The sequence below is a fragment of the Pongo pygmaeus genome, chromosome 10 (genome assembly GCF_028885625.2).
Source record: "Pongo pygmaeus isolate AG05252 chromosome 10, NHGRI_mPonPyg2-v2.0_pri, whole genome shotgun sequence".
Lineage (NCBI taxonomy): Eukaryota > Metazoa > Chordata > Mammalia > Primates > Hominidae > Pongo > Pongo pygmaeus.
In genome coordinates, this window is record NC_072383.2 from 50955352 (window position 1) to 50968637 (window position 13286).

Here is a 13286-nt window from a genome sequence, read left to right on the forward strand (position 1 = left end):
AAGGGGCATCAAAATGCTAAGTAGAGACAGGCCCAACGAAGGATAGTGATAGACCCTTTGAGAGTGTTTTGGCCAGGTACTATCCGTCCATCCTGTCTTCCTGCCTCAGGTATCTTTGGAGTGCCACTAGTGTTTTGTTTTTTGTTTTTGTTTTTGTTTTGAGACAGAGTCTTGCTCTGTTGCCCAGGCTGGAGTGCAGTGGCGCAATCTCGGCTCACTGCAACCTCTGCCTGCTGGGTTCAAGCAATTCTGCCTCAGCCTCCTGAGTAGCTGGAACTACAGGCACATGCCATCACGTCCCACTAATTTTTGCATTTTTAGTACAGACAGGGTTTCACCACATTGGCCAGGCTGGTCTCGAACTCCTGACCTCGTGATCCACCCTCCTCAGCCTCCCAAAGTGTTGGGATTACAGGCATGAGCCACCGCGCCCAGCCATGGCACTAGTTCTAATGCCTCAGTTGCCCTGCCTGCCTCCTAAGTAGATGTTAAAGGCTACTGCTGTCTGCCCATATACACCTGTTACACTTACCAATGTGTAACTTTAGCAGTAGAGTCTGTGGATCTGTGGAGTTCTAGTGTGGTTTTTCTCTCCAATTAATTGTTAAGCTCAAGGGAAGCAAATATCTTACACTCTCACATATCCCTCACATATAGCACATGGTGAAACCTTTTTTTTTAAGAGACAGAGTCTAGCTCTGTTGCTAGTGTGCACAATCACAGCCTACTGCAGCCTCCAACTCTCCAGCTCAAGCGATCCTCCCACCTCAGCCTCCCATGTAGCTGGGACTACAGGCGTGTGCCACCAGCCCGGCTAATTTTTGTATTTTTTGTAGAGACGGGGTGTCGCCGTGTTGCCCAGGCAGGTCTCAAACTCCTGGGCTCAAGCAATCTGCCCTTCTCGGCCTCCCAAAGTGCTGGGATTGCAGGCGTGAGCCACCATGCCGGCCAAAACATTTTATTGATTAGTTTGTGCTCTACTTGGTTGACAATGGCGCTTCCTTGCTGTTCTCCCGCCACCTCACTGGCAACGGGTTATAAACCCTTTTTCAGATCCTACTACGTGTCAGCGTACTTCCGGCTGGGTGAAGATGGTTATAGCGAGAGGGGAAGAATTGGTTCAGTGATGAGAACATAGTTGGTTCGTGCCTTCGACAAGCTTTCAATCTAATGCCTGTTTTTTTCAAGGACAATTCAGAACGGTCTGAGAAGGGATTTTTTTTATTTTTTAATTTTTCCTGCCTTTCGGCCTCAGAGACCATCATTCTAAAAAGAGTTTAGAATTTCCCTGCCATTTCCATGCCGTGCGGGGAGGAACACTTGAAATCGCGCCTGGCGGGGTACCAGCAGGCAGCAATAGCAAGCGGGGTGGAGAGGAGCAGGGCTAGGCCCCCGAGCCGTCCCCATGGCAATCCAGCCTGCTTTCCAGTAGCTTATACCACCCACGTGGAGTGGCATACACTACTTTGTAACACAACTTAAGATTTTGCAGTTCCTTGTGGGCAGGAATCCTGTTTGCTGCTACTTTACTGTACTAGGCTTAGGATATTTTATGAAAAGAACTCACAGAACAGTCTCTGAGAGGCTCAAGCCCCTCCTTCCCTTCCGGGACGGAGGATCATAGAGCTGTCTGGCGCAGCGAGGCCTCCTGGCGCCATCGAGACGCGCAGAGGACGGCTAGAGCGTTATTCGCCGAGGGACTTCCTCTTCGTTAAGTCCTCCTTCCCAACATGGCGCAGTCTATTAACATCACGGAGCTGAATCTGCCGCAGCTAGAAATGCTCAAGAACCAGCTGGACCAGGTGGGGACGGGCCCCAGAGGCACCTTTTTCCCGCTCTACATCCCCCCTGCCCACACGTACTTCTCGCGCCCGGTTCCAAGTTGGGAGCCTACCTTTCCCAGGCGAAACCTCTATCCGGTCCCAGGACCCGCCCCCTCCCCGGCCGCGCTCCCTTCTCCCCTTAGCCCTCTCATTGACCCGCTATCCCCGTCCTCTGTAGGAAGTGGAGTTCTTGTCCACGTCCATTGCCCAGCTCAAAGTGGTACAGACCAAGTATGTGGAAGCCAAGGACTGTCTGAACGTGCTGAACAAGAGCAACGAGGGTATGGGGTAGGCGGGTGAGGGTAACCTAAAGTGGCGAGCCAGTTTCTCTCGTCCCACCTCCTAACCCAGTTTTTCTTACCTGAAACGAGAAAATCCATTACATTTCGCATACTGCTTCATGAACCCTTTGCATGTTGCCTACCTAGAATTGAAATGTACAGGACATTCCTCTGCTCCTATTGCCCCTGTTTCCGTTCTTTTCACACTGTCTGTGGGTGCTGTGCCCTGTTGGAACTCTCTTTAACGTCTTACGTTGGAGCCGCTAACCTTCCCCAGGTGTTTGTCTTCATTGCTTTCACAGGGAAAGAATTACTCGTCCCACTGACGAGTTCTGTATCCTTTCCACAGGAACGGCTACCTGCTGCCTTCTCCCTTTCTCCCTCACTCCCCCAAAAAGCGGGGAGGGGGATTGTTTTGATTACTTCAGATTACCCTCTCCCCACAATGATTTTGAGGATACCCTTTTTTTCTTCTTTCTTTTTTGAGACGGCATTTCGCTCTGTCGCCCAGGCTGGAGTGCAGTGGTGCGATCTAGGCTTACTGCAACCTCCGCCTCCCGAGTTCAAGAGATTCTGCCTCAGTCTCCCGAGTAGCTGGGACTGCAGGTACGCGCCACCACGACCGGCTAATTTTTGTATTATTAGTAGAGATGGGGTTTCACATATTGGCCAGGCTAGTCTCAAACTCCTGACCTCGTGATCCGCCTGCCTCGGCCTCCCAAAGTGCTAGGATTACATTACAGGCGTGAGCCACTGCCCCCGGCCAAGAATACTCTTATTACACACTTTGTAGCTCTTTTATCTAACTTCACACCAACATCCAGCTAATGTCTTGTGAACACCAAGGAGTATGTATAGTTGAGATGTAATATTTCCCTTTGCTGTTTGAGAACATTAATATGGAGATAAAGCTGGTGGTTTACACTTTGCTAACATCTTAGAAGATACAGGCAATAGACAAAAATAGGAGGATATAGAAACAGGGAGCTTGGCTAATTAATCTTCAACTTCAGCTTAATTGTGGCTCATTTCTAAACTGTCACTAAGAAACCTGGATTGTGTTCACTTGTTCAATGTTTTACTTGAATGAGCAAGTTATGGCAGTAGGGCACCTTTAATCTATAGTCAGAGAACTGACAGGCTAAAAGGAACACAGGAATAGTAGTGTAATAGGGAATGGTTAAAAAAAAAAAAAATTAGCCAGGCACGGTGGTTCACGCCTGTAATCCCAGCACTTTGGGAGGCCAAGGCTGGCAGATCACCTGAGGTCAGGAGTTCGAGATCGGTCTGGCCAACATGGTGAAACCCCGTCTCTACTAAATATACAAAAATTAGCCAGGTGTGGTGGCGCATGCTTGTAATCCCAGCTACTCCAGCGACTGAGACAGGAGAATCGCTTTAACCTGGGAGGCAGAGGTTGCAGTGAGCTGATACTGGGCCATTGCACCCCAACCTGGGCGACAGAGCGAGACTCTGTCTCAGAAAACAAAAAACAAACAAAACATTGACTTTGTCAGGAATTAGCTACTTCATGATTGAGGGTGTTAAGGGAAGTGAGGCTGGCTTTTTACTTGTAGTACTCTACAACAGTAGGAAAACATTATATCTAGTCTTTCTGGAGGGGCTAATGGGAAGAATTGCAAGAACTGCTTAGAGAGTGAGAGATGGGATGAGGCAGGACAAGAGGGTGTTCCAGCATACATCATTTTCTCCTTAAAGAACCAACTTCTCTGTCTTCTTTTCATTTGGAGTTATAGGTATTGTTCTAAGGCCTCCAGATTATTCAGTCCTTATGCCTTGTAGCTTTTTGGAAAAGGAGGGTCTTTGGAGGCCAAGCAGGCTGGTTGGCGGAATCATGGCTCGTGCTGGGCTAGTTTTTCCCTTAATTCTTGCTTCTCAGATGTATGTCCCTGGGAAGCTGCATGATGTGGAACACGTGCTCATCGATGTGGGAACTGGGTACTATGTAGAGAAGGTGAGTGAGAGCATGTGGATGCCCCTCTGAACAGGGAAGGGAAATTTAGGGGAAGCTCTAGAGTGCAGCATGGCCAGAGGGAGTCTCCTTTTAGCCCCTCATTCACCTCTGATCTTGTAGACAGCTGAGGATGCCAAGGACTTCTTCAAGAGGAAGATAGATTTTCTAACCAAGCAGATGGAGAAAATCCAACCAGCTCTTCAGGAGAAGCATGCCATGAAACAGGGTAAGTTTTTCCTCGGGCACCTCTTGACCCCATCTCCATGATAAAGAACATGGATTGCAGTGTGAACCACGGGGGTGTCCCCTTTGCTGGAGTAAAACTATGTCTTAGTTTCTCTTTGGCATCTTTAGAATCTGCGTATTGCATAATCACTATCTGTAGATTCCTGGGTTGAGCATTTGAGAAATTTAGAGGAAGGAAATCATGTTTGTGCTTTGGTGGAGCTCCTATTTAATGACGATGGAATGGGGGAATGAGATGAACACACAGGAAGGAATCATGATCCAAACAAACTAAATACCAGCAATTATAACCCCGACTGCACATGAGAATCACTCAGGAAGTTTAAAAAGAAATCTTGGGCCCATTCCAGGTTGACTAAATCAACTTGGAAGTCGAAGGAGGGGAAGTTGTACCAAGGTCTGTTTTTTTTTTTTAAAAAAGCTCCCCTCTGTTACAATCAGGATTCAGAACCAGTGTTCCAAAGGTAAAAATCTTTCCACATCATAGTTTTCTGATTATGTCAGACTCATTTAATACCATATTGTGTTGGTTTTTATGTCTTTGGTTAGCAGTTGTTTTTTTTTTTTTTTCCGAGACAGAGTCTCATTCTCACCACACCCAGCTGTGTTAGCATATTGACTGATGCATTGTAGACCCTAAATTTGTGTTAGTGACCCCACAGTGGATCACTGAGTTAAAGTTTTATTAACAATGCCAGGCGCGGTGGCTGACGCCTGTAATCCCAGCACTTTGGGAGGCCAAGGCAGGTGGATCACCTGAGGTTAGGAGTTCAAGACCAGCCTGGCCACCAAGGTGAAACCCCGTCTCTAGTAAAGATACAAAGTTAGCCCAGGCATGGTGGTGCATGCCTATAATCCCAGCTATTCGGGAGGATGAGGCAGGAGAATCGCTTGAACCCAGGAGACGGAGGTTGCAGTGAGCCAAGATCGCGCCACTGCACTCCAGCCTGGGTGACCAGAGCAAGATTCTGTCTCAAAAAAAAGTTATTAACAAACTGTAGTTAGTTGGCCGCCTGTCCTTAAACTTGCCTGTCACTTCTCCTTAACTCTAGGTTCTCCTTTTTGCTCCTAACCTTTGACTCTTACTTTTTTCCACAGCCGTCATGGAAATGATGAGTCAGAAGATTCAGCAGCTCACAGCCCTGGGGGCAGCTCAGGCTACTGCTAAGGCCTGAGAGTTTTTGCAGAAATGGGGCAGAGGGACACCCTTTGGGCGTGGCTTCCTGGTGCTGGGAAGGGTCTTGTGTTTTAATGCCAATAAATGTGCCAGCTGGGCAGAATGTTGGTCTTTTCTTGGATTAAGCAAGGGACTGGTGATGAGATGGGGGGGTGGTCGAGAGTGCGGGCCCCGTCCCAGAGCCTGATGCGCAGGGGTGATGCGATGCTCCTCTTGGAGGCTCCACCGCAGGGCCCTTTGACCAGCTGGAGGAAATCCTAGGCTGGGAGTGTGCTGCTGCTCACTCTGCGGAGCTGGTTGCCAAGGGAACGGTTGGCAAGCGGAAGTGGGGCTGCGCTGGCGCTTCCTCTTCCGGGTCGGCGCTCCTGCGTACCTGCAGGGAGCGTCTTATGGGACACCGCTTCCTGCGCGGCCTGTTAACGCCGCTGGTGCTGCCACCGCCACCACTCTATACCCGGCACCGCATGCTCGGCCCAGAGTCCGTCCCGCCCCCAAAACGACCCCGCAGCAAACTCATGGCACCGCCCCGAATCGGGACGCACAATGGCACCTTCCACTGCGACGAGGCACTGGCATGCGCACTGCTTCGCCTCCTGCCGGAGTACCGGGTACGGTCCGCGAAAAGTGACCCTGAGACTGCATGCATGCATGCCTCCGGGGTGGATGGCATTCTGCCAACAGGGTCCCTCCGATAGCGCCCGGCAGCCCAAGCACCCTTCCTACCCTCCCTGCCTCCCTGAAGTCCAGCATTAATCCCCTACCCGGCGACACCCGGCAGCCCCTTCACCCCTGTGTACCTCGCAGGATGCAGAGATTGTGCGTACCCGGGATCCCGAAAAACTCGCTTCCTGTGACATCGTGGTGGACGTGGGGGGCGAGTACGACCCTCGGAGACACCGATATGACCATCACCAGAGGTAGGTTCTCGATACCATTTATTTAACTTCCTTGACCTCAGCTTTCCTCTGTGCTCCAATTCAGCCATCCACTGCCGTGATCCGCGTCAGCGAAAAGAACTGCCTAATCATTGAAATCAAACTCACACTAGGACTACACCATCCTTACGGCCCTGCCTGTTCTTCACCCATCTCCCTGGCCTGGGATCTCCCTTGGTTCCTAGGGAGTCCCTCAGGCCCCTTATCTCATCTCCTTCCTTAGCCAAGGCTTTTTTTCCACCAGCAACTTCATCACCCCAACTAAATAAACCCATCTGTGATTAATCCATTCTGGTGCCCTTGCTGCTGCACCTAACTGCTGGGCCCACATGATTGTGGCATTTGGTGACAGTTCAGATGTGTGAAGTTTTCTACTTCATTTACACCCTTCCAAAGGGAAGTCCTTCTTACTCAAGTAGCCCATTCCAATCCTTTTCTTCCCCCTCAAGCCTCTACCGCATCAAACTGAGCGTCCCTGCCTCTTCTCAAAAGAAGTTAAGCATTTCCTCAGTCTCCCACCTCAAACATCCTCAGCTCCCTCCTACCAACTAAGGGAAATTTCTTCCCTTCTATTGGAGGTTAATCCTCTGTCCTGTTTCCAGTCTATTACTTTCTTCTCTAGGATTCTTTTTTTTTTTTTTTGAGACGGAGTCTCCCTCTGTCGCCCAAGCTGGAGTGCAGTGGCACGATCTCGGCTCATTGCAACCTCTGTCTCCCAGGTTCAAGCGATTCTCCTGTCTCAGCCTCCCGAGTAGCTGGGACTACAGGCGCCCATCACCACACCCGGCTAATTTTTGTATTTTTAGTAGAGACAGGTTTCACCCTATTGGCCAGACTGGTCTCGAACTCCTGGCCTTGTGATCTGCCCCCCTTGGCCTCCCAAAGTGCTGGGATTACAGGCGTGAGCCACTGTTGGCCTATCCTCTGGGATTTCATGTCACAGTTCCACTAGTGTCTCTGCCTCTCCTTCCCTGCAGCCTAAAACACTTCTCAAGTATCTTCCATCTTGAAAAGAAACAAAGGTATAAAAACAAAATCCTCCCTCAATTATACCACACCACGAAAAGTAACTATCTTGGAGAGAGGGATTATGATGTTTTAAGTCTCTCTCCTTGTTTCTTTTTTTAGCATACATATTATAAATGATGTCAGGAGAAAACCCTCCCAATATTTACAGCCTAAGCTCTCACCCTCACTTCTCAGCTACCCTTCAAAAAACAGCTGACCGTGGCTTCACCTCTTTCTTTCCAGTTCATTCCCCTCAAGCCCACTCTCCCAGTCTCTCCTCTGGAACTGCTCAACAGAAGGGCACCAGTTACCTCAGCACCAAACCAGGGAGCTGGTAAAGGGTCTCAACTGATCTCTTTAGCACTTGGCATTATTGACCACTTCTTTTTATCAAATTGTTTTTAAGACGGAGTCTCGTCACCCAGGCTGGAGTGCAGTGATGCGATCTCGGCTCACTGCAACCTCCATCTCCTGGGTTCAAGTGATTCTCCTGCCTCAGCCTCCCAAGTAGCTGGGACTACAGGCGCCTGCCACCACGCCCAGCTAATTTTTGTATTTTTAGGAGAGACAGCATTTCACTATGTTGGCCAGGCTGGTCTTGAACTCCTAACCTCGGGTGATCCACCCGCCTCAGCCTCCCAAAGTGCTAGGATTACAGGTGTGAGCCACCATGCCCAGCCTCATTTTTTTTATTTTTACTTTTTTTGAAATGGAGTTTCGCTCTTGTTGCCCAGGCTGGAGCACAGTGGCACTCAGCTCACTTCAACCTCCACCTCCCAGATTCAAGCAATTCTCCTGCCTTAGCCTCCCAAGTAGCTGGGACTACAGGCGTGTGCCACCATGTCCGGCTAATTTTTGCATTCTTAGTAGAAACAGAGTTTCACCATGTTGGCCAGGCTGGTCTCAAACTACTGACCTCAAGTGATCACCTGCCTTGGCCTCCCAAAGTGTTGGGATTAGAGGTGTGAGCCACTGAGCCTAGCCTGTATTTACTCAATATTTAATAATAAAAGTCAGTTAACAAATGGAGCTCCCTAGGTAATTCTGAGATTGACTGGTATTTAGAAATCATGGCTGTAGTTTCTGCTTCCCTAACATCTGTTACATCTTTTCTCTATTTTCTGCCCCACTGCTGTTCAAATTCTTGCCTTCTTTATTCACTTGAACCATTGCAGGTAATCTCCTTGCATCTGTTCTCCATGCTGGCTGGTGCAATGCTGTAACATGCACCTGCCTGCTTAAAATCACCCATTGACTTCGATTACCCACAGATAAAGTCCGATGGTCTGGCCCTGCCTGCCCTTCCAGCTTTTTCTTTTGCCATTCACTTCTCACACCTGAGCTGCCTTTCCTGAAGTTCCATCAAGACACTTGTCTCTCAGCCATCATTCATGTTGTTCTCTCTGCTTGGAATGCTTTTTCTCTTTCACCCCTTGTCTATCTGGTGGACACCCACTAATTCATCTTTCAGAACTGACCTGAAGGCTCTTCTGAACCCTTTCCTCATCCCTTCCTTCCTTTCCCTTGTCTCGTCTAGTGAGAGTACTCAGGGGGTTGTGTTTGTCGGCCTCTGGCAGATGAATCTGAAAGCGAGGACAGTGTCTTGGTTTTTTATCCTTAATGTCTAATAAAACATAAAATGTGGCAGATAGGAAGCATTGAGTTAACTATTGAATGAATGCATGGAGACTCTAGCCAAGGTCCCTCACCTCAGCCCCACCTCCCTATGCTCCTCAGGTCTTTCACAGAGACCATGAGCTCCCTGTCCCCTGGGAAGCCGTGGCAGACCAAGCTGAGCAGTGCGGGACTCATCTATCTGCACTTCGGGCATAAGCTGCTGGCCCAGTTGCTGGGCACTAGTGAAGAGGACAGCATGGTGGGCACCCTCTATGACAAGGTGGGGACCTGAGGACAGAGATGCCCCCCACATGCATTTCCAGCAGGCTGCCTGGGAACAGTGCTCACACAGCACTCAGCACTGGGCCTCGGGTCAGGGTTCCTGGCCTATAGCAGGCCCAACACTCATCCTCTCCCTCAGTCAGGTTCATCTCACAAGGGAATGGTGATACCTCCCCTGCCTACATCCTGGGGTGGTTGTGAGAAGTGGATGCTGTAATACATGGGGAAGGGCTTTGAAAACCATAAAGTAGCATGGCCCCGTCTTTTTATTGACACACACAAACAGCAATTGCTCAGCACCTTTGGGTAAACAGAGGGGAGGCTGCTTATGTGTGGAAACAGATGGCTCAGAGGTTCTGGCTGCCCTGAAGGTTGAAGGGAGCATATGTTAGGCACCACTGTAGTTCACTAGTGGCACATAAATTGGGAAGCTCAGCTGAGAAGAGTTTTATTATGAAACTGTCTTTGGATTCCACCAGTGTCCCCTGCAAGCAGCTTCCTGCTTTTGGGGAAGGAATATGGCTAGTGGCCCTGGCATGCAAGTCAGGTCACACAGTACTGAGGACACTTACTTGTTTACAAGTCAAAGCCCAGGTTTAGTCAGCTGTATTTCTTGCAGGTAGGCTATTGAATTCAGTTCTGAGTTTTTTTATTTTTTTGTTTTTTTTGAGACGGAGTCTCGTTCTGTCGCCCAGGCTGGAGTGCAGTGGCGCAATCTCGGCTCACTGCAAGCTCCGCCTCCCAGGTTCACGCCATTCTCCTGCCTCAGCCTCCCCAGTAGCTGGGACTACAGGCGCCCGCCACCATGCCTGGCTAATTTTTTGTATTTTTAGTAGAGGTGGGGTTTCACCGTGTCAGCCAGGATGGTCTTGATCTCCTGACCTCGTGATCTGCTCGCCTCAGCCTCCCAAAGTGCTAGGATTACAGGTGTGAGCCACTGCGCCTGGCCCATCAGTTCTCAGTTTTAGCTTGCCCATTTTCTGCCCTCTGTAACTATAGAGTTTTTGGAATATCAAGATTTTAGACTGCCTGGGTCAGTTTTCCCTTCCACTGCTGAAGGGTTTCTAAACAACTGACTAAATTTTTTTTGTTTTTTTTTGTTTGTTTTTTTGAGACAGGGTCTTGCTCTGTCATCCAGGCTGGAGTGCAGTGGTGTGATCTCAGCTCACTGCTACCTCCGCCTCCTGGGTTCAAGCGATTCTCCTGCCTCAGCCTCCCGAGTAGGTGAGACTATAGGTGCCTGCCACCACGCCTGGCTAATTTTTGTATTTTTAGTAGAGACGGGGTTTCACCATGTTAGCCAGGCTGGTCTCGAACTCCTGACCTCAAGTAATGCACCCACCTTGGCCTCCCAAAGTGCTGGGATTACAGGCGTGAGCCACTAATCCCAGCAACAATTGACTAAATTTAACCCGTGTGTATTTTTTTTTTGAGAGACTGTTGCCCAGGTTGGAGTTCAGTGGTGCCATCATGGCTCGCTGCTGCTTTGAACTCCTGGGCTCAAGCAGTCTTCCCACCTCCGCCCCTCAAGTAGCTGAGACTACAGGTGCATGCCACCATCCCTGGCTAATTATATATCTTAATTTTTTGTAGAGAGGGTCTTGCTATGTTGCCCAGGCTGGTCTCAAACTCCTGGGCTCAAGTGATCCTCCCACCTCAGCCTAAACCCATGTTTTAACTGAGCATCAGGTTGGGGTCCAAACCAAGAAGTGCTGGGCATAGGAGTTACTTTCTTAGTGCTCCGAGAGTAGCACTTGTCTGCATACCACAGGTGTACTGTTATGGAGGCCTATTTTGCAGGGTAATTTTGCATAAAGTTTCTGCCCCGAGATTCTTAAGGCATTATCCTACCATTTATTCAGACCCAGGAGACAACTGCTGATGTCATGTGGCACATTATGGGCTTCCCTGGAACCCTAACCCAGCAACCAGCTTTTGGTGTCTAGTCTCACACTCATTTTCTCCCACTTGACTTGTGTTCTCAACCAGAGCCCCTCCTGCACCTCATTAACCGTGTCACTGAATACCTATTCACCCCACCTGGAGATTTACCAGCCTTCAGCCACAGGGACCCACTCCCACAGAGAGCCTCTAGCACCTAGAGACCTTCCTTGTTCAAAAGTTAGCAGTCCCCTCCCTACACGTGTTGGCTTTGGTTTGGGCTTTGTGCAGCAGAATGAGCATGGATTAGAAATCAGGTGATCTGAATTCCAGTCACAGCACAACGAGCTGTCTGAGCTTCAGTGAGCTGCTGAACTTGCCAATTCTCCCTTTTCTTATCCAGTTTATGTTGAGAGATCCTCACAGGGCTGAAATAGTGTGTATGAACATACTTTGAATCATGTAAGATTTCACATAAGTAGCAGGTAGCCTCAAGAACGTTTCCCCTGCTGCTGCCTTAGATGTATGAGAACTTTGTGGAGGAGGTGGATGCCGTGGACAATGGGATCTCCCAGTGGGCAGAGGGGGAGCCTCGATATGCACTGACCACTACCCTGAGTGCACGAGTTGCTCGACTTAATCCTACCTGGAACCACCCCGACCAAGACACTGAGGTAAGGTGGCCTGGGAGGAGACCCTGAGACCTGTGAGAACCTTGGGTGGGGGGAAAATGGGAGCATTTGCTCCTCCTAAGCCCTAGCAAATTCCAAGTTTGGGCCAGCACCATGGTTCTAATTCTCATCATTCCCAGGCAGGGTTCAAGCGTGCAATGGATCTGGTTCAAGAGGAGTTTCTGCAGAGATTAGATTTCTACCAACACAGCTGGCTGCCAGCCCGGGCCTTGGTGGAAGAGGCCCTTGCCCAGCGATTCCAGGTATAGGCCTTGGAGGAGTCACTGTGGCTTGGGGATTACTGACTGCCAATCAACAGGAGCTCCTGCTTCTTCTACTCTAAACCCTAAACCTTTTTTTTTTTTTTTTTTTTAAGACGGGATCTCTCTCTCTGTTGCCCAGGCTGGAGTGCAGTGGCAGACAACCTCAACCTCCTGGGCTCAAGCAGTCCTCCCACCTCAGCCTCCTGAGTAGCTGGGACTACAGGCACACACCACCTCACCCAGCTAATTTTTGTATTTTTTGTAGAGACAGGGTCTTACTTTGTTGCCTAGGCTAGTCTCAAATTCCCGGGCTCAACTGATCCTCCAACCTCAGCCTCCCAAAATGTTGTGACTACAAACATGATCACTGTGCCCAGCCTACCTTAAACCTTCTAGCTATGCTCTCCCTCTTTCAGGTGGACCCAAGTGGGGAGATTGTGGAACTGGCAAAAGGTGGATGTCCCTGGAAGGAGCATCTCTACCACCTGGAATCTGGGCTGTCCCCTCCAGTGGCCATCTTCTTTGTTATCTACACTGACCAGGCTGGACAGTGGCGAGTACAGTGTGTGCCCAAGGAGCCCCACTCATTCCAAAGCCGGTGAGGCCCTAGGGAACCACCCTACAGACCTTCAGGCTTGTCTCAGCCTTGTTAAGAGGAGGCTGCCAACTCTGACCCCTGCTCTACTCTCTCTTTCTGCCCACTTATAGGCTGCCCCTGCCTGAGCCATGGCGGGGTCTTCGGGACGAGGCCCTGGACCAGGTCAGTGGGATCCCTGGCTGCATCTTCGTCCATGCAAGCGGCTTCATTGGCGGTCACCGCACCCGAGAGGGTGCCTTGAGCATGGCCCGTGCCACCTTGGCCCAGCGCTCATACCTCCCACAAATCTCCTAGTCTAATAAAACCTTCCATCTCATACTGACCCAGTCCTTGACTCATTCTTGCCCTATGCCATTCCAGAAACTTGTGAAAAGTGAAACAACTATTTATGTGTAAGACCCTGTGCTAGATATATTTTCTTCACAGTAACTTCTCAGCCTTGCTTCCCAAATCATTTGAAACCACAGTTTCTAGGGTTAAATAACGTGACCAAATTCACAAGTGGCTAAAAAGTGACAGAACAGGGCCT

The 13286-nt window shown here is 49.6% G+C and overlaps 2 protein-coding genes across 3 annotated transcripts; both read left to right on the plus strand.

Annotated features, from left to right (window-relative positions):
- The first annotated feature begins 1470 nt into the window (after positions 1-1470).
- On the plus strand, positions 1471-5605 carry PFDN5 (prefoldin subunit 5). Of its 2 annotated transcripts, XM_054443525.1 has the most exons (6): positions 1471-1802; positions 2002-2104; positions 2407-2438; positions 4005-4079; positions 4200-4305; positions 5424-5605. In XM_054443525.1, the coding sequence occupies exons 1-6, from the start codon at positions 1731-1733 to the stop codon at positions 5498-5500; spliced, it is 465 nt and encodes a 154-aa protein (XP_054299500.1). In that variant the 5' UTR covers positions 1471-1730; the 3' UTR covers positions 5501-5605. The 2 variants fall into 2 exon arrangements, with proteins under 2 accessions (XP_054299500.1, XP_054299501.1); XM_054443526.2 differs by lacking the exons at positions 2002-2104; positions 2407-2438 and having other exon boundaries at positions 1684-1802.
- A 91-nt stretch (positions 5606-5696) lies between these two features.
- On the plus strand, positions 5697-13079 carry MYG1 (MYG1 exonuclease). Its single transcript, XM_054443524.2, has 7 exons — positions 5697-6110; positions 6307-6419; positions 9183-9342; positions 11747-11899; positions 12037-12159; positions 12576-12757; positions 12868-13079. Exons 1-7 carry the CDS (start codon positions 5892-5894, stop codon positions 13049-13051), a joined length of 1134 nt encoding a protein of 377 aa, XP_054299499.1. The 5' UTR covers positions 5697-5891; the 3' UTR covers positions 13052-13079.
- Positions 13080-13286: the final 207 nt, after the last annotated feature.